Consider the following 20,793-nt stretch of genomic DNA (forward strand, 5'->3'; position numbering starts at 1 on the left):
TGACCCAGTGACATTGTCCTCTTTGCAGTTTCTTCAACAAGGCTTCCTCTCTCAGCTCCAGGCATTTTCTCTGGCTGCCCCTCATATCTGGAATGTTCTCCCTCTTCCTGGCTTTCCAGACTTCCTTCAAGTCCCAGATAAAATCCTACCTTCCACAGAAAGCCTTTCCAATCTATCTTTATTCTCATGCTTTCCCTCCATGGATTATTTCCAATATATCCTGAGTATGATTTGTTTATACAATTGTTTGCATGTTGTCTCCCCAGTTAGACCATGAGCTCCTTGAGACCAGGACTTGTCTTTTGCCTTTCTTTGGATCTCCAGAGCTTAGCACAGAGCCTGGCTTATGGTAGGTACTTAATAAATTCTTATTGGCTGAACTGACATGAAAATAGCGACTTCATTGCATAGAAACTTTCTCCAATAATATCAAAATATAATTTGGAATCTATAAGTATAAAACGCTTGTGGGCCAAGAAAGAGTGGACCCTGAGGGCCATAGGCTTGAATCCAAAAGTCAGACTGAACCAATGAATGTATGTGACGCTTGTCCAAATAAGACACATCAAGTTTAAGGCTATCAAGGAGAAAATTGAGGCTGTGTGCCTATTAAGGGACTGCTCTGGATTCAGAGTCAAAGCTTAGTGGGAAGAACGCTTGTAGAGAAACAAAAATTGGCTGGTCTTAACATCTATTTCAAGCATGATAAAATGGATAACAGTGGATGTAGAAAGCATTCAAACAAAACCACATTAACAAAAAGCAGGTCTCATCCTCCCAAGGAAGCTATATAAAGATTCACATGTTCTCATCCAAAAAGAAGAGGATTGATATTGTAGATGTTCTATTAAAAACACATTATAAACAAGTTAAAAATGCTTAAAACAAGGGGCAGCTAGGTGGCACAGTGGATAGAGCACCGGCCCTGGAGTCAGGAGTACCTGAGTTCAAATCCGGCCTCAGACACTTAATACTTACTAGCTGTGTGACCCTGGGCAAGTCACTTAACCCCAATTGCCTCACTGAAAAAAAAAGAAAGAAAAAAATGCTTAAAACATTTTTGAAACAAGAAAACTGCATGTAAAGGCTGACAGGACGACTTAGTGGTGCAGTGGATAGAGTGCTGAGCCTGAAGTCAGGAAGACTGGCCTTCTTGAGTTCAAATCTTCTTGAGTTTAAATCTGGCCTAAGACGCTTACCAGCTGTGTGATGGAGAAGGTGAAGGAGAAAGAGGAGGAAGAAGAGGAGGAGAAGGAGGAGAGGCATTACCACTTACTTTGCTGTTACTTCCTAAGGATTATGGAACCTTTTTATCTGACTTGCAGGTGAAATTTTCCATATGTTCTCTCCCCCATTAGAATGTGAGCTCTTTGAGAACAGGGATTGTCTTACTTTCCTATTTGTGTCCTGAGCACTTATTAAGTGCTTTGTTCATTAATTTTCTTTAGATTGTAAAACACAGTAATTTTATCCATCTGAGAAGTAGTCTGAGAACATTAAGTATAAGAGGATATATACATATATATATGTATATATATATTAGATAGTGACTTATCCTTAGACCATTTATAAGAACCTATCAAGAAAGATAAAAGGATAACAATAATAATCACAGCTCAGATTTATGTAGCACTGTCAGGTTTGCAAAGTTTTTTACATTTATTATCTCATTGGATTCTTGTGAGGTAGATGCTATTATTATGCCCATTTTACAGAAGAGGAAACTGAGGCAGGCAGCTATTAAGTGACTTGCCTAGAGTCAAGTGTTTGGAGACAGGACTTAAACCTGTGTTTTTTTTACTCTAAAGCCAGCACTTTGTTTTCATTTTGGTTTTTTGCAGGGCAATGAGGGTTAACTGACTTGCCCAGGGTCACACAGCTAGTAAGCGTCAAGTATCTGAGGCTGGATTTGAACCCAGGTACTCCTGAATCCAGGGCCAGCGCTTTACCACTGCACCATCTAGCTGCCCTCTAAATCCAGCACTTTGGATATCTGGCCACTACATCATGGAATACCACCTATACTACCGTTATGACCTCAGGCAAACCTCTTCCCTTCTCTGGGCCTCAATTTCTTCATCTATAAAATGAAGGTGTTACAGGTGTGAAGGTGTTTTATTGCCTGAGTATGTACAGGCATGAGAATGTTAAGTGGTTCAATCTCTTACTTTCCATTTGGCTCAAAAACCTATGATTCTTGTGCCTGTATATATATCCATGTTCTAAAATACACTCATACCTACCTCCATAATCAAACTCATGCTCCTAACCACTGATCATTCAAAAATCCACATGTTCAGCCTCACACCAAAACAAGTACCGTGTAGCGCAGCTAGGTGGCGCAGTGAATAAAGCACCAGCCCTGAGTTCAAATCTAGCCTCAGACACTTGACACTTACTAGCTGTGTGATCATGGGCAAGTCACTTAACCCTCATTGCCCCATAAAAAAAGAAAAACAAAAAACAAAACAAGCAACGTGTACCCAAGAATCACAGTCACCCACATAAGGGACACAGACATACTTGCACCCATGTCCTCTTACATACTCTGGGCCACCTACTCACTTGTACCCCCATTTATGCACATATACTCACCCACACACTCGTTCCCTCTGGAGACAGATCAGGCCCAGTCTTGCACACCCAGATCCTAGGACTAGTTTCCATCCCAGAGCCCCAGCAAGCCTGGGCAGGAAGGAGATTCGGATGAACCAGCTACTGCATCAGAGCTCAGGTGAACGATGACATTACCTATACAGTCAAACCTACCCCCACCCCCAATGTACATCTCACTGGAAGCTAAAGAAATTCCCCCTAACACAGCCACACCCTACTTGCTGGCCTGAGTTCAGGGGGACTGTTAGAAGATCTAGCATTTCTCCCTCCTCCTGGCAAGATGGGAGATAGCTGACACATGCTCCACCCACAATCCCTGCTTTGCAAACTCTCTCCTTTCTATTCTATCTTCATCTCCCTTGCTTCTGCAGGTTAGTGCTCTTGGAAGACTGCATTCTCCTCTAGCTGACTCTAGGTGCCCTGAAGTAGAGATAGGGAGATATATAAATCACACCAAGTACTCAGGGAATTTATCCCTAGACATTGGCTGTGTGACCCTGGGCAAGTCAAAAAACTACCTTGCTTTCAACTTCCTAGATGACATTCATTTTCAATAATTATTAATAACTGCTGACCACTACTAAGGAAAAAAAAGGTCTTGCCTTCCAAGGGGATCAGTGCCCTTCCTGGACTTTCACTATATGGATTTTTCCCCCTTCTCCCCAAAGTACAGAGTGGGAAACTGAGGCCAAAGACCATTTTCCCACCTGCTATACTTTTTTTTTTGTGGGGCAATGGGGGTTAAGTGACTTGCCCAGGGTCACAAAGCTGGTAAGTGTCAAGTGTCTGAGGCCGGATTTGAACTCAGGTACTCCTGAATCCAGGGCCGGTGCTTTATCCACTGTGCCACCTAGCCGCCCCCCCCTGCTATACTCTTTTAGACTTTCATCAGGCCTTCAAGAATCTCATCATCTCTTAAGATCACAAAAATTCTGTACTCTTTTCCCCTGGGGCAGGCAGCTCCCTCCCTCTGACTGGAGAGGGTAGAGGGTAGATAGTGTAGAATTCCTCCCAGATCTTCCATTTAAGAAGGGAGACCAGGACAACCAACTCATTATTTCCCATGTGGCTGGACTCTTCTGACTTTGTGACTTCCCACTCGGCTACAATCTTCTAATTCTGTCCTGCTCAATCTAAGTAACCTTTACATGTGTAGTCTTCCTCAATTTAGACTGTTAATTCCTGGACAGCAAGCACTATCCTTTACCTTCCTTTGTAACTCCAGGGCTTAGCACAGTGCCTGGTAGGTATAGAAATGAGAATCTTAAGTGGTTTGATCTCTTAGTTCCCATTTGGCTCAAAACCCTATGATTCTTTTTTTTTTTCATTTATTTAGAATTTTATTTTCCCCAATTACATGTAAAAACAATTTTAATGTCCATTTTTAAGACTGTGTGTTCCACTGATCCAACCATTCTGGAGAGCAATTTGGAATTATGCCCAAAGGGCTATAAAGCTGTGCATACCCTTTGACCCAGCAATGCCACTATTAGGTCTTTTTCCCAAAGAGATCATAAAAAAGGGAAAAGGACCCACATGTACAAAAATATTTATAGCTGCTCCTTTTGTGGTGGCAAATAATTGAAAATTGAAGGGATGCCCATCAACTGGGGAATGGCTGAACAAGTTGTGGTATATGAATGTAATGGAATACTATTTATTATGCTGTAACAAATGATGAGCAGATTGCAGAGAAACCTGGAAGGACTTACATGAACTGATGCTGAGTGAGGTGAGCAGAACCAGGAGAACATTGTACACAGTATCAACAACATTGTGTGTTGATCAACTGTGATAGACTTGACTCTTCTCAGCAGTGCAATGGTCCAAGATAGTTCCAAAGGACTCATAATGGAAAATGCTCTCCAAATCCAGAAAAAAAGAACTATGGAATCTACATGCAGATTGAAGCATACAAATTATTTCTAATTTTTTTGTTTGTTTTTTAGGTTTTTCCTTTTTGCTCTGATTCTTCTTTCACAGCATGACTAATGCAGAAATATGTTTAATGTGATTATACATATAGAACCTATATCAGATTGCTTGCTGTCTTGGGGAGGGGGGAGAGAGGGAGAAAAATTTGAAACCAAAAATCTTATAAAAACAAATGTTGAAAACTATCTCTACGTGTAACTGGAAAATAATAAAATACTATCATGAGGAAAAAAACTAATTTAAAGTAAACTTTCTGTTGCAAAGTATCTTCCTCTCTCCCTCCTCCCCCTTAAGAATGCAAACAATTCAATATAAGTTACATATGTGTAATCATGCAAAACATTTCCACATTAGTCAGGCTGTAAAAGAAAACAGACAAAAAAAACTTAAGAAAAAGAAACTAAAAAAATATACTTCAATATGTATTCAGACACCATCAGTTCTTTCTCTGGAGATGGATCAAATTTTTATAAGTCCTTCAGAGTTGTCTTCGATCATTGTATTGCTGAGAATAGTCAAAGTCATTCACAGCTGATCATCTTACAATATTGCTGCTATTTAGTATACAGTACATCTCACTTTGCATCATCTCATGTAAGTCTTTCCAGGTTTTTCTGAGAGCATCCTGCTCATCATTTCACAGTTACTATTGCTAACTGAATTTCCCTCCATCCTACTCCCTCCCTATATCATTTACTCTGTTTTCTATCTCCTTTCACCCTTTTTCTCCTCAAAGGTGTTTTACTTCTGACTGCCCTCTCCCCCAATCTTCCCTCCCTTCTATTCCCACTCCCCCCCCCAATCCTCTTCCCCTCCTACTTTTCTGCAGGGTAAAATAGATGATTATATCCAATTGACCAATTGAGTGTATATAAAACCCTATGATTCTTATACCTCTATATATTCAAGTACCAAAACCAACCATACCTGCCCCCATAATCAAATTTATACTCCTAACTATTGATCATTCAAAAATCTACATCATCACTGACACAAGGAACATGTACCCATGAATCAGTCACCCACATAGGCTCACAGAGCTCAATATTTATTGACTGACTGACAAAGAGTGCAAATGATGTCCAGAAAGACACATGGTGAGTCAGTGGTGGCTCAAGGGGCTAAATGCAGGCATCCTGCTAGCTAGCTTGATGTCTGTCATCATAATAGTTCCCAAGAGAACCTTATTGTCCTACCAAGGGTTCTCAATGGGGTTTAAATTTTTTAATGACTATTTAAATATAACTGGTTTCCTTCATAATTCCATGTATATATATATTCATGCATTTAAAAATATTATTCCAAGAAAGGATCTGTCAGTCCCATCAGACTGCCAAATACAAAAAGTGGGGGGCAGCTAGGTGGCACAGTGAATAAAACACCGGCCCTGGATTCAGGACCTGAGTTCAAATCTGGCCTCAGATACTTGACAGTTACTAGCTATGTGACCCTGGGCAAGTCACTTAACCCTCCTTGCCCAGCCAAAAAACAAACAACAAACAACAACACCAAAAAACAAAGAGAAAAAATGAAAAACCCTTGCCCTCAATGAGCATACATTCTACTGAGTGAGAGGATGTATGCCCATACAGGTATATTTATTGACTTATTTATTTGTTTTTGTGGGGAAATGAGGGTTAAGTGACTTGCACAGGGTCACACAGCTAGTACGTGTCAAGTGTCTGAGACCGGATTTGAACTCAGGTCATCCTGAATCCAGGCTGGTACTTTATCCACTGCACCACCTAGCTGCCCCCAGCAGCACCCTGTCTCTTTTTTTTTTTTTTTTACATATAAGGTATTTTATTTTTTCCGTTACATGTAAAGATAGTTCTCAACTAGCACCCTGTCTCTTAAAAATTAAATGCTAAGGGGGCAGCTAGATGGCACAGTGGATAAAGTACCAGCCTGGATTCAGGAGGACCTGAATTCAAATCCGGTCTCAGACATTTGACACGTACTAGCTGTGTGACCCTGGGCAAGTCACTTAACCTCAATTGCCTCACCTAAAAAAAAAAATTAAATGCTAAGAACTGGAGTGTGGGTTCTATCAGCTTCTTCATGTCTTCCCTAAACTGGGAAGAAAAGCTCCAGCCAGAGGTCCCAAGGGCAGGGATACAACCATGTAGAGGGTTCCTTGCTGGGGTTTGAATTCTGGCTCTTCTACTTACTACCTATGCAACTTTGGCACTGGACTTTATTCCTCTGGGTCTCAGTTTCCCCATCTTTAAAAACAAGAGGATAATCTCTCGAATATCTCTTAAGATCCCATCCAGTTCTAAAACATATCCCTGGCATCTAGCACAGTACTCTATGAGCAGTAGTCACTGAATGACTATTTCTGAATTAATGAATTTCTACTCACAATAAGCTAAGATCTAGGTCTGTTCAAGGGCCTAGAGAAGCCTGCCTTGCCGAGGATTCTCTAGATGGAAAAAAATCTCACTCAAGTCAAGCCAGAAGGGTCTTCTTTCTGTTCTCCATACCCAACATTCCCTCTTCTATCTCTGTGCTTTTGGCAGGGGTTGGCCCCTCGTGCCTGGAATCTTCTCCCTCTTTACCTTCCCCTCTTTACCACCCCTACCTCTCTTGAAAGGCCAGTTCAAATCCTACCTCCTCCACTAGGCTTTTCTGGGTTTCCTCTAAGTTGTTCATGCTCTCTTACCCCTAATTCCCTATAATTAATTTACTTGGTTTATATTTATTGAAACGATAACGACAATTACTAGAATTTACATAGTTCTTTAAGGTTACACAAGTTAACAACTCACAACTTCCCTGTGAGGACTGTGCTGTCTTTATCCATTTGGCACAAGCACCAGCAGAACAAACATAAGCTTCTTGGTAATGTCTTTTTATCTTCAGCTCCTAGAGTAGTGTCTGTCTAGCCCAAAATGAGCACTTCAGAAATACAATGAATTGAATTGAATTGGGAGTAGCCTAGAAAGAGGACTCTGGGGAATTTAATGAGGAAGTCAATGTCCAGATTTCCCCCTGGTGGGGAGCTGCTCTCCGACATACTACCTAATGCCAGATCCATGGGCTTGCTTTAACATGGACACTCATTTGTGGTTTTTTCCACCTTGGTAAATAGACCCATACATCAATTGGAAGCTGTTTACAAAAACGATCTTTTTATTTACGTTTTCTTTTGCTCTTACCGGAGAAGAGAGTGGGAAGTATTTGATGCAAGGCCAATTGTTGCTTCAGAGAATAATGTTCTGTAATCAGAATGCCAGACCCACCCGACTCTGCCACCATGCTTGTATAACCCTGAGTAAGGTGATTTTCCTGGGCCTCATGCCTCCTTCTACTGTTAAGGAAAAGAAGACAGTGGCTAGGGAGATACAATTACTGACCTTGAACACCTAAGCAAATTTTACATGCAGCTCTTGTTCTCTAGGACTAAAAGTTGCAGAAAGACAGATATGGGGACATTTCTCATTAATTAGGACTGTCTACAAGTAAGTGGGCTGCCTCCACAGGTAGTGAGTTCCTCATCACTGAAGGTCTTCCTTCAGAAGCTGGATGACTAGTTGTTAGGATTGTGGTTGAAGTATGGGATGAACTAGATAACCCTAAGGTCCCTTCCATCTCTGAGGTTATGTGACTCAGTGCAAGCTCTATCTTTTGCAGGAAGTCTTCCCAGATTGATAGTGATTGAGAGATGAGTCCGTATCGCATCCATAAAATCTGGTCACCCCTCACTGTCAAAAGTGTTGCACATACAGCTTGATACACAAACATATCCTGGTGAAATGATCTTCTGTGTGAGGATGATGACTCTGCAGCCCCCACTTCATGCCCCTTCCCATCTTCCCTTCCTCCCTTTCCCAAAGCAATGACTGTATAGGAGAATGTGGTCAGAGTTGAAGCACTCTGGCTGGCCCACCAACCTCAAACCCTGATCACTACAGGGAACATGAAATCAGGACATGAAATCAATAGACCGTGGTTCTGTTATCACCTCTAGCATCAAACTCTGGGCCTCAGTTTCCTCATCTTAAAAATGAGAGGAGGGGCAGCTAGGTGGCGCAGTGGATAGAGCACTGGCCCTGGATTCAGGAGGACCTGAGTTCAAATCCAGCCTCAGTTACTTGACACACTTACTAGCTGTGTGACCTTGGGCAAGTCACTTAACCCCAATTGCCTCACCCCCCAAAAAATGAGAGGAGTTGTGGAATTTTTTAAATTTGGAGGGGGAGCTAGGTGGTACAGTGGATAAAGCACTGGCTTTGGATTCAGGAGGACCTGAGTTTAAATCCAGCCTCAGACACTTGACACTTACTAGCTGTGTGACCCTGGGCAAGTCACTTAACCCTCATTGCCCCACCCAAAAAAAAAATTTGGAGGGGGGAGTTGTTTTAGAATGATCCCAGTTTGGATATTCTAGGATTAGAATTTTTGTATCACCGCCCCATCCCCCACAAGAACATCCAGGATTTTGGATCCATGACCTCCTCCTATATCAGGGTCGACTCTCAAAGCCCTCCCTAAACAAGCTTCTCTTAGCTGCACACGCTTCAGTGAGAATGTGGCTCCAGCTCCTAAATGCTCACTCTTTTATCACTTTAGGAGCAGACCGGGAGATGGGAGGCAAATCTGAAGAGGCTGGGGATGAGAAAGAGGGTCCCACAATGACCACCTCCCCAGACCCCTCACCTACAGTCAGCCTTCTGCCTAAGGTGGCTTCCCAGATGGAAACTTCTCACATACCAACTTTAACTGTCCCATTAGCCTGGCTGGATCCAAAAAGACCACTTAGCAGGTAAGTGAATGTGGAAATGAAGAAATTAAACATGATGTCTTTCGATGGCTCCAAAGCATTAACTCAGCTAGTTCCCTCTGTGGACTTCAAGGGGATATTCTAGGATTTTAAAAATTTCTTTCCCCGTGATTTTTTGCTGCAGAGGAACCAGATGCCAAGTGGTAAAATGAAGGCTCTGTTCTCCCTTTTCCCTTCTGGCTTTTATCATGTCCCACATTCTGATATAAATACCTCTTGATTTCCTTCTTTATCCTCTGTCCCTCCCCCAGACCTTTCCCGAAGGGGTTACAGGGTCCAGCACCCCTGCTCTTTGGGTCCTGGAGGAAGAGGTGGATTCTAATCAAAAGATGGGAGAATTTGGAAGAGAATTCGCCTTTCAATCAGGTACAGAAATGTTTGAAGGTCCTTAGGAGGGGAAGCTGGGTCTTATTTAAAGACAAAGTCAGTGTCTACATGGGCATGAGTCTACACTGGAATAACTAGCTTTTACTATACCAGAAAGGTAACAAAGACAGGAGGGTTAGATGTGAGTAGACTAGAGAACTAGTCTCTGTCACAACTGACTGTCGTATAGCTAAGTCCCTAGCTCTCTGTGAGTCTGTTTTCCCATCTGCAAAATATCTAGGTGTACTAGATGTCTCAGGTAGTCTTCTTACTCTGCCATTTGTCCAACTGGTAAACAGGCAATTATTGAGCCCCTATTAAATCATTCTATGTTCAGAGGCAATGACTAGGAAAGAGCATTGGGCTTGGATTCTCAAAAACCTTGGTGGCTCCACTAAATGTGGTATGGGGCAAAGCAAACATACAGAGTCTTAGTTTCCTCATCTGTAAAGTGAGGTGTAATATGTATACTTCAGACTTCACTAGGTTATTGTAAGGATCAAATGCCACGAGCAATTTATTAATAGTAATACATACTAATATATTTGACATCCTGAAGTCCTTTCTAGCTTTAATATTTTACGAAATTATGTCCCATCCATCTCTGACAGCCTGCAACCTAAGTTACTTCCCACCCCATTCTATGTCCTGAGATCTCTTTAACCTCTGATAGCCAATAATGATAACTATTGGTTTATTCCTATCAATCATTGGGATTTTAAAGGGGCTCCCCTCTCTAGTAGCAACAAGAGTGTTTGGCCCCAGGTTCAGTTAATATATTTGCTACCCTGACTGAAAATCCCAGAGAGTTTCCCAATACAATTGGTCACTCTATCCAGACTGCCAAGTTACTGTAGGAGAACATGGAAAGAATCTGAATTCTCTTCCACTTTCTCTACCATTAGAATGTCTCTGATAAATGGCACATCACCAACCTGAGCTGAGGAAGTGATCATATTGAATAAGACCCTCATTCCCATAACTTGGCCAGTTGGCACTTTCTCTCCCCGCCCCACCTTTTTTTTTTGCAGAGCAATGAGGGTTAAGTGACTTGCCCAGGGTCACACAGACAGTTAAGTGTCGAGTGTCTGAGGCCATATGTGAATTCACGCCCTCCTGAATTCAGGGCTGGTGCTTTATCCACTGAGCCACCTAGCTGCCCCCAGTTGGCACTTTCAGTCATACTCCTGATATCCTTCTTCACCTTTACAGCATCCAGCTCTGGCCACTTGTCATAAGACCAGTTGCCCATTTACTCACATCCCAAGTGGTGCTCCCATCAAATCCAGGAAATGCTTTCGCTGGAATGAACCAAACATATCACTACAACCCCAAGGAATTCTTTCGCAGCTGGAGGGTCCCAAGAGGGAACCTAGGAGAATAGGAGCAGGACTCAGATAATGGGGTTCCCAGATTTGCAGTTCCAACCCAGTGGCTTCTATATCCCATTTCAAAGCAGAGTGTTTCAACAACACAGCTGGATAAGTCACAGCCTGACTCCATGCAACAAAAAATAGGGAATGCTAATCCAAGGCATTTGTCAGCAGGGAGAGACAAGGTTCTACTTGCTACATCTTCCAAATCTAGTCTTATAATTTTAGGATCAGTCCACTCTGGGCCTTTCCCAAAGCTTGTGTGACGTTCTACCACTATCAAGTGTGACTATGTTCAGAAAGCACTTTGTTGTTATGATACTTTATGTAAATTTGAGTTATATTTATTATTACCTCAACACAAAGATATCAGAAGTTACATTTGGTTTCCTTCATAAGAACATGAAATTATAAGATCTTAGTGATTAAGGGAATCTGGACAGGTCATTTCATCTTTTCATCCCATCTATTAGGCTTTCATTTAAATCAATACAGATGAAGGAGAATCTATTGGATTAAATAACAGACCCTCAAATTGGAAAATGATCTTCTATTTTCCAAAGCATTTTCATTTACACATTTTTTAATCCTCATAACAGCCCGTGATTAAGAAATTCATTCCTGTTTTAGAGGTGAGAGAAATGATTCCCCAAGAGCTGAAGTGATTTTTTTTTCCCATCAGTTAATAGCAGAGCTGACATTAGAACTCTGACCTCTTTTCTAGTCCAGTATTCTTTCTACCACTGAAGGCTTCCTCACAGAAATAGAACCTTCATTTCTCTTTCAGGAGACCCTCTTTAGTGTTACAATGACTGTCTAACCCCCGGCACACAGTAAGTATTTAATAAATAATAAATAATGCTAAGGCAGCATGGTATAGTGGAAAGACGGTGGAATCTGGCTTCAGAAAAGTGTCATGGTGTGATAGACAAAGTGCTGCACCTGGAGTCAGAATGAACTGAGTTCAAATCCTGCCACAGACACATCTTATCTGTGTGTTTTTAGGCAAATCCTTTAACCTCCCTAGAGGTCATTTATTCCTATGTAAAATAAGGGGTAGATGACCTCTAAAGTTCCTTCCAGTACATCTAACCTCTTTTTTTTTTCAATAGTCACTAAAAATGAAGTGCTTCCTCCTCAGGAAAAACCTCATACATGCAGTACTTCTAAGCATAAATCACTTCCCTTAACCCTGCATGATATTCCTCTCCCTTTAACTTTCTTTCCTCCAGGTTGATCTCAGTACCCTCATACCACTGCCACCCTAATTCCCCTAAAACCTAAATTATGTGTTCAAAAATGAAGGCCTGGGGGCAGCTAGGTGGCACAGGGGATAGAGCACAGGCCCTGGATTCAGGAGGACCTGAGTTCAAATCCAGTCTCAGACACTTGACGCTTACTAGCTGTGTGACCCTGGACAAGTCACTTAACCCTCAATACCCTGCAAAAAAAAAAAAAATGAAGGCCTATCTCTATCCATTTTCTTCTTGACTGCAGCACCAGAGAGCTAGCCAGGTACCAACAAGAAAAGTCATCTTAAAGGACAAGATCACACAGACAAGTCTTGGAAAGACAAGCCAGCCCATCCACGCCTAGGAGAGCTAGCTGGCTTAGCCCTGTTAGCATCCTCACTCCCCTTTTTCAAGCAGAGTATTGCCACAGTAGTTAAGTCACACCTTCCAAAGTAGGACAAAGATAGGTCAGAAGCAAGGAGGAGGGGGAGTGAGGCAAAAGTCTCACCCATGCCTGATGAGATCAGAGAAGAAACCTTGTCACCCTTCAGGTCCCTGGGGCCAACATGAAGGCCACAACACCTACCACCAAGGACCCAGAAGCTCTACTCTGCTACCACCAGCTGTGCCACGTTAACATTCAGGAAGTCAATTGATCAGCAGTTGAACAACCTAACCATGTGCGCCCTTCACTGTGGGAGAGACTAGATACCTACTGTGTGCCCCTCACTGTAGAAGACTCACAATCTCTGTCCACAAGTAGCAGACATCCTACTTAGTAGCATGTAGGAAACAATACCAAATACAAAGACAAAATATAATACAGCTCACTTCTCTGGCCCTCAGTTTCCCCATCTGTAAAATGACTTTAGTATAGATGATCACTAAGTTCCCTCCCAGCTTCCTGAAGTTACAAAGTGCTAAACCATGTGGCTGGCATAGGTGGTAGATGCTATGGAAGTCCAGAGGAGAAAAAAAATCACTTGGAGCTTGGAGATGATTAGAAGGGTTCATGAACTAAGACTTGAGCCTTGAAGAATGAGCAGGCTTTAGATAGGGAAAGAGTATCCTGGGCAGCTAGGTGGTGCAGTGGATAAAGCACCAGCCCTGGATTCAGAAGGACCTGAATTCAAATTCTGCCTCAGACACTTAACACTTACTAATTGTGTGACCCTGGGCAAGTCACTTAACCTTCACTGCCCCACCAAAAAAAAAAAAAAAAGAGTATCCTAGCAACAGGAGGTCCTAAATACAATTGAAGGCATGGATAACAGCAGACACTATCATGCTCTGGGACTATCCCCAATTGATGCTGTATATAACTTGTTTGCATAATCTCCCCCTTTAGACTGTGGGTTTCTTAAAAGCAGGGATTGTATTTTACCTTTGTTTGTATCCCCAGCACTAAGTACATTTCCTGGCACATAGTAGACACTTAATAAATGCTAGCTGAGTTACTGACACTGGAGCTAGTCATGGGTAGCAGAGAGAATTCCCTGTAGAAGCTTATCTAGACCTCACTCACCCACCCCCCAGGAAGGGGGATTGGCCACTAGCAGGAGCCCTTTCTATGAAGACAGAATGTTTCCCTAGATTGGAGGAATACAGTTTAAAGTTTGAAGGAAGCTTAAACATAACCCAGTCCATCACCTGGATTTTCAGATGAGGAAACAGGCTGAGAAAGAGGTCAGCCCAAGTAGTAACCCAGATAGCAAATGGCAGAACTGAGACTTGAACCCAGGTCTTCTGGCACCAAATCTAGTCATCTTTCTCCCAAATCACGATCCTCCGCAAGCCAAACAGTTTTGCCAATTAGCGGCAAGAAATTAGGCTAAGCCTCAGAGAAACTGGGCTTCTAGTGAGACAGAAACCTGCTTGGTATGGAAAATATGACTGTCCCATCACCAGTTCTGACTTTTAGTTTCTCCTAAACATCAGCTACACCAGGGAGGCCAGAACAGTCACTGTAGGCCCATTTAAAAACAAAAAGTTGAGGCAGCTAGATGGCGCAGTGGATAGAGCACCAGCCCTGGATTCAGGAGTACCTGAGTTCAAATCGGGTCTCAGACACTTAACACTTACTAGCTGTGTGACCCTGGGCAAGTCACTTAACCCCAATTGCCTCACCAAAAAATAAAATAAATAATAAAAACAAAAATAAAAACAAAAAGTCTCTATCTGCAAAGCTAGCATAAGGCACGCATGTAGCACATGTTATGTATGTTGGATTCAGTCATGGGATGGGAAGGAAAAACCAACACAACTTAAACTTTTATCTAAACCAGGAGATTCTTGATTTTTTATGAATCCAGGATCCCCTGGAAGTCTAGTGAAGACTACAGACTCCTTCTCAAAAAACTGCTTTCTTGCCTACATTCATACTAGAAGGAAATGCGAAATTTCAGTTAGAGGTTAGTGGAAATCAAGATGTAGTTTTATCCCCCATGCATATTCAGGGGCAGCTAGGTGGCACAGTGGATAAAGCACTGGCCCTGGATTCAGGAGTACCTGAGTTCAAATCTGGCCTCAGACACTTGACATTTACTAGCTGCGTGACCCTGGGCAAGTCACTTAACCCTCATTGCCCCACCAAAAACAAACAAAAAAAAACCCATCCATATTCGTGGATCCCCTGAAATCTATCCATGGATCCCTTCAGAGTCTCTTAAGAAACAGAGTCCCCCCCCCCAAAAAAAAAGAAACAGAGTCCAGGTTAAGAAACTCTAGTCTAAGCTCTTGCCTATTTATAACTACCTTCCATTCCCTGACCCCACCCCATAATCCTCCAAATTGCACCAAATTAAGAATCTCTAAAAAATAAAAGAGGAAAACCTAGACTCTTTTCCTCTTTCTTTTCTTTTTTAGAGATTCCCTCCTCTCAAGAGAAATGTGGTGAACTATGGCTACAGAATACTTCACATACAGCCTAACATTACTAATGTATCCATTCATTTTTCTGTTATTTCTCTTTGTTATTGTTACAAAAGTGGATTCTATGGGGGTGCTATTAATAAGAACAATAACAACTGACTTTTTTATAATTGTTATGGACCCAGGGCACCTCAGAAGTTTTCTGGGGTAAATCAAAGAACCTTCTCCTTGAGAAACTAAACCAAAGGACAGACACACCTAAAGAAATAATCGGCACAGGATCAGGACTGAGTTAGCTACAGGACCACTACCCAACATTCCAGTCTCCCCCACCCCTTGGGGAGATAAAATTAGGTGTGGCTGCTCCCTTTGTGGCTCAAGGGAGAAAGAGATGGCTTGATAGATCCCCAGCTGCCCCTCACCCAATTTCCCCCAAGCCACCACCAGTGGGGGATGGTCCTCCCCCAGTGAAGGAACTTTCCAGTTAGATGGGACCACCATTGGTCCTCTATAAAAGTATCTGCCTGTCTCCTGCTCGAGGAGATAGGTATCTCAGAGCCATGTCTCTGTACCATGCCTCCTCCCCATGAGAAGTCCAAGGATTTCTCTCTTGGTTTCCTTTCCCTACCCCCTAAATAAACTATTATTTTATTCTAATTGGATTTGTGTGCAAGAGAGTTTAATTCTTTAAAGAGGAATTCCTAAGAAGCCCTACCCCAACCCCCCCATCAATTTCTACCATAACATAATGTTTTAAGGCTTTTGAAATACTTTATGCATATGACATATCATCTGAACATTATAATCATCCTGTGAGGTACACGTTAAAGGTCTTAGTCCCATTTTACAGATAAGAAAATGAGACTCGTCCATGGTCACACAACTATTAAGGGTCATAGGGATAATTTGAATCAAGTCTTCCTGATTCCAAGTCCAATAGTCTATAATAGAGACAATTACATTTTTAAAAGGCATGGAGAAAACATTAAAAATTAAATTCGATTAAAAGTCTGTGTTGAGGTCTTGCCAGGGAAGCTGATAATAGAGATGGCAGGCTAATCTGAGGGTTCCCAGGGTAAAGCTTTGATTTTCCCTTTTGGATCACATACCATGGGGTGAGAGACACAGTAATGGCAATAAGATATAACCCATCTTCCTAAAAAACCCCTGACCAGCTACAGGCAGAAAAAGTGACCCCATTTCTTACCCTTGACCCAGAATCCCTGATATCAGAAGGGCAGCCCTCAGCCAGACAATATCATCAAATATAACTAACTTCCCTAACGAGGCAAAAAGAGTTTCTACTTGGCCTAAGGTGGGGAGGGGGGGAAGGGAGAGGAGAGGGGAGAGAGAAACTGAGGATTAAGCTCTCACAGCTCTTACACTAGCTCTGTGACTTTAGGCAAGTCATCTAACCACTGTGGGCCTCAGTTTCCTAATCTGTAGAATGAGGGGATTGGACTACTATATGATCCCTTCTAACTCTAAACCTTATGATCCCACTTTTTCCCAGATTAAAAATGTTCTGTCTCTGAAGGCCTTTAAAAATAGGATTGGATCTCTTCCAGCAGAGACTTGGGCAGGCATGGTGGATTTTCTCCAAATACCTGTTGACTTCTTTACAAGTAGATTTTGATGGGTGGTTCTGCCCCAAGGCTGGAAAATGGGGAAAAAAAGTCCTATCCAAGTCCCATCCTGACACTACCCCATATATGTTATTCCCAATGAACTGTTCTAATAGCTGCCATCTAGTAATTAAACTAAAAATTAAGAAAGGAAAAAGTTGAATGGTGTAGAGGAAAAAACAATGGATTTGGGATCAGAGGACCTAAATTTGAATCCAGACTCCATCCCTTACTAAGGTAAGAGCATGGGCAAGACATAACCCATTCTAGGGCCTCAAATCTCACCACCAGTAAAACAATTTGCTTTGAGAATCAAATGAAATAACATATGTAAATGAAAAGTGCTCCACAAACCTGGAGGCACTAGGTAAATACTAGCGATTGTTATTTAAATGAAAGGGTTGAATTAGATAACCTCTGAATTCCCTTCCAACAGCTATAGATTCTTGGGCATTGCCATGGGCATTTCATAATGAATAGGACCACCTCATAGTTCCCCAATCATTGGGCTCTGCCCTGGGCACTTTGAAAGCTTTTTTAATAGAGGTACCCAAGTTATAAGAGGGATGACCTGAATTCCAACAGTCTTTGGCTGACAGAAGCCATTTGCCCTTAAAGGAGGAAGGAATCTAGAAAAGTCACCCAGAATTGTCATTCCCCAAGTGGAGGACCCATATCTGACCAGAGTTTGAAGCTCTCCAGTTGACCCTGCAGGAGACACTGAGAGAGAGCAACCTGCCTGAAAGTGACGTTCATAAGCCACAAAGTCTCTGGCCTGCATTAACCAATACCACTCATCCTTTATCCAAAAGAGTAGATTGGAGATGTTAAAAGGAAGTTCAATCTCCCACCCACTCTATAATACATTAGCCAAGGACACAGCTCTCAGCCCTTTGTTCCTTCTATCCATTAACAAACTAACACTAGGATTTCAATTTTTGGATAATCTCACCCAATGGAAGCCCAAAGGGCTATGAACCACAAAAATGGCTCTCCGTTCAACAGGCAATCTGGTGTTAGAACCTTGACCCTTTGTTCTCTGAGCACCTAGGCTAGGCTAAAAAGCAGATGGATGCTGGGTATGGGCTCAGAGTGCCATGCTGCCCAGCAGTCTGACTGAGCAGTGAAGAGTTAGGGTTGTGCAATGCACCACGGGTGCCTGCCTGCCTGCCTGACTCTCCTCCATCCCTGAACCTGAAGGATGTTAATCTCTTCCCTTCTGGGTTTGGGGTGGGGGGAGGGGAGTGGATGGAGGCAGCACTGCAGTGGTGAGTGAGAATGACACCCAGGTGTTCCATTCCTGCCATTCCTGCAGAGGAGCCTGGAGCTCGAGGACTGGCATAAGAGCAGCTATCTTTCCTTCACATGAAAAAGAAACAGCCCAAGAGACCTATAGGCAATCCATAGCTTTTGGAAGCAAATTTAAAACCCTAAGCACAAAGTGATGGAAATATGCAATGGCCAAGGTGGTTACAGCTAAGTTGCTATTAACCCCTCAAATGCCAAGACATTTAGCCTGTAGATCATATCTGTCTGTGGCAGCAAGAGAGATGGGGAAAAGGTATGAATTGAGGGATAGAGATAGGGATTCACTAGGGGAGGTTGGAAAGTTTGAAAGTCGTGCAAGGGATGAAGAAGGTATGAGGACACACAAGGAGATTAAACCTGTAGACTAGAGGATGGAATAGACAACTTCCTCCCCTCTCCTCTCCCAGTTCTTGGTACTTTTATTTTTTAATCCTAAGGGATAAGGTGGGGACCAGTCAATGAAGAATTCTTCCTGAAAATTCTCCAGTCAACAAGGGATCTTCCCACTCAGCAGGCTGAGCTTCCTCCTTTGCCTCCCCCCCCTCCACATACTCCTGGGGGGGTGGGGGAATCAACTCACCTTGCCAGTACATGATGATGTATGAATCACCCACCCTTCTGGAGCTACTCCCAAATCAAATACCTATTTGCCAGGGTCACCAGCTTGGTGCCACCAGGAGACCCTCTACATGAGAAAGTCCTCCCCCCACCCCACCCTGTCTTTCTGCAATCCACGCTGTCACAGCAGTACCAATAATCTTGGTATTAGGAAGCTACTTTATAATAACAGAGATGGCCTTCTAGGACACACCATGCCCAGGCCTGAGGTGTGGGGAGCGTTGGGGGAAGCGTGATGGGGTAAACCACGACATATAGAAGGAAGCACAGAAATACATCTGACAGTAGCAGCACATGGCCCAACCCTGGTCAGAGCTGCGGGGCAGGATCGGACTTCAGAACAATGGGGCCAGGTGTGAACGCTGGAAGCAGCCCAGTCCCTAAATCACAGCAGCTAGAAAAGGGTAGGTGTTCAAAAGGGATTAAAGTGCGGAGGAGACCAGGTAAGAAACTGAGGAAGGATGAGGGGAAAGGGACGGAAGGGAGGAAAGGAAAAGAGCTGCGTGGAGAGGGGAACAGATAAGGATGGGAGGAGAGGAGAAGGGAGGAGGACGAGATGGGGGAGGGGGGCAAAATGGGGAGAAGGAAGAGGAGGAGAGGTAAGAGAAGGGAGGAGGAAGAAAGAGGAGGGAGGAAGACAGGAAAGAAAAGGGAGAAGAAAAGATAAGGGAGAGGAAGAAGGGAAGGAACGGGGAGGGACGAGACGTGGAAACGGGGGACAGGGGGGTGAGGAAAAAGGAGGGAAGATCCTCCATACTCACAGTAGGTCTTCCTGGTCAATTCTTCTACTACTTCAGGCTTTAACTTGCTGTTGGATTTCCCCATCCTCTGCGGCCACGTCCCCCGCCGGGCCCGAACCGACTAGGGCATAAACCCCGGAGCGGCTCCGGGCCCAGCCGGCTCTCCCCAGTCCCGCCGCGGGGGCTTGTCCTAGGCGGCCCTGCACCGGCTCGGAGCAGGGAACCGGCGGGCGGAGGCAGGGACGGGGGCGGGGGGCTCTAGGGTGCCTTTGTCTCCAGCTCTCTCGGTCCTGGACCAAGGTCCTAGCTCGCCGAGCACTGCGCGCCCTGGGCTCCTGGAGGGACTCCGAGAGAGGCCGTGGACGGAGCTCGGGAAAGGCTTTTACATCCCCAGCCCTCGGGGAGCTGGCTCTGCAGGCCCGGGGGCGGGAGCCTTAGTCCCTCTCCTCCGACAACTCCCAGATCCTACCGCCTGCCCGCGGGGCTCTGCTCAGTGCGCTGGCTCCAGGAGGAGGCCCGGAGGCGCTGGGGCGCGGGGGCGCGGGGCTGCGGAGCAGCTCTCTTCCTTCTCCTCCTCCTCCTCCTCCTCCTCCTCCTCCTCCTCCTCCTCCTCCTCCTTCTCCTTCTCCTTCTACTCCTCCTTCTCCTCCTCCTCCAAGGGAGCTCTGTTGCTGTGGTTGTCCCTGGTTACTGGACTCCCTAGCACATGCTCCTTACCGCGGGCCCTCTCTACCCCCCCCCCCTCTCTCTCTCTCTCTCTCTCTCTCTCTCTCTCTCACTCTCACTCTTTATTCCTCCCTCCCCGCCTTTACCAGCTAGCCCCGGCTCTGCTGCCGCCTAGAAGGAGGTGTTAACCCTAAGCCGTCAGTCAACGCGGCTGCTCCGTGCTGGCAGGGCGGGGTCCTCTCCCCTTCTCCCTACCCACTTACTTGCCCCACTTCTCCCCTCCTCCTCCTCCCCACCCACTCGCCCCTCTCATTTCCTCCCCTCATTCCTACCCATCCACTAAATTCCTTCTCCTTTCCCTCCTTCCTTCCCTATTCATCACCTCCTCTCCCTTTCCTTGCTCCTTCCCTTTTCCAGTCTCCTTCTTTTACTTTTACTTTTCTTCCCCTGTGGCATGATTTGCAGTCTGGAAGACCTGGGTTCAAATCCCATCTTAGACACTAGCACAAGTGTCCCTGAACACTTGTGACCTTGGACAAGACTCTAGCCTCTTTACCTCTATTTCCTCGTCCGTAAATTTGGGGTGTGGGATCCCCACCCCGTTAAACTCGATGGCCTTTAAGGTTAATAAAGTCCCGCCCAGGTCTAAATCTATGA

General features: G+C 44.0%; 1 protein-coding gene across 1 annotated transcript in view; it reads right to left on the reverse strand.

The window, feature by feature from the left end:
- Positions 1 to 20,367, reverse strand: part of NCS1 (neuronal calcium sensor 1) — a 98,319-nt gene extending 77,952 nt beyond the window's left edge. Inside the window, exon 1 of the mRNA XM_043981442.1 lies at positions 19,492 to 20,367. Within this exon, the coding sequence (XP_043837377.1) occupies positions 19,492 to 19,555 (64 nt within the window). The 5' untranslated portion in view covers positions 19,556 to 20,367. The remainder of the gene's footprint in view (positions 1 to 19,491) is intronic.
- Positions 20,368 to 20,793: the final 426 nt, after the last annotated feature.

Source organism: Dromiciops gliroides, chromosome 2 (assembly GCF_019393635.1).
Source record: "Dromiciops gliroides isolate mDroGli1 chromosome 2, mDroGli1.pri, whole genome shotgun sequence".
NCBI classification, from domain to species: Eukaryota; Metazoa; Chordata; class Mammalia; order Microbiotheria; family Microbiotheriidae; genus Dromiciops; species Dromiciops gliroides.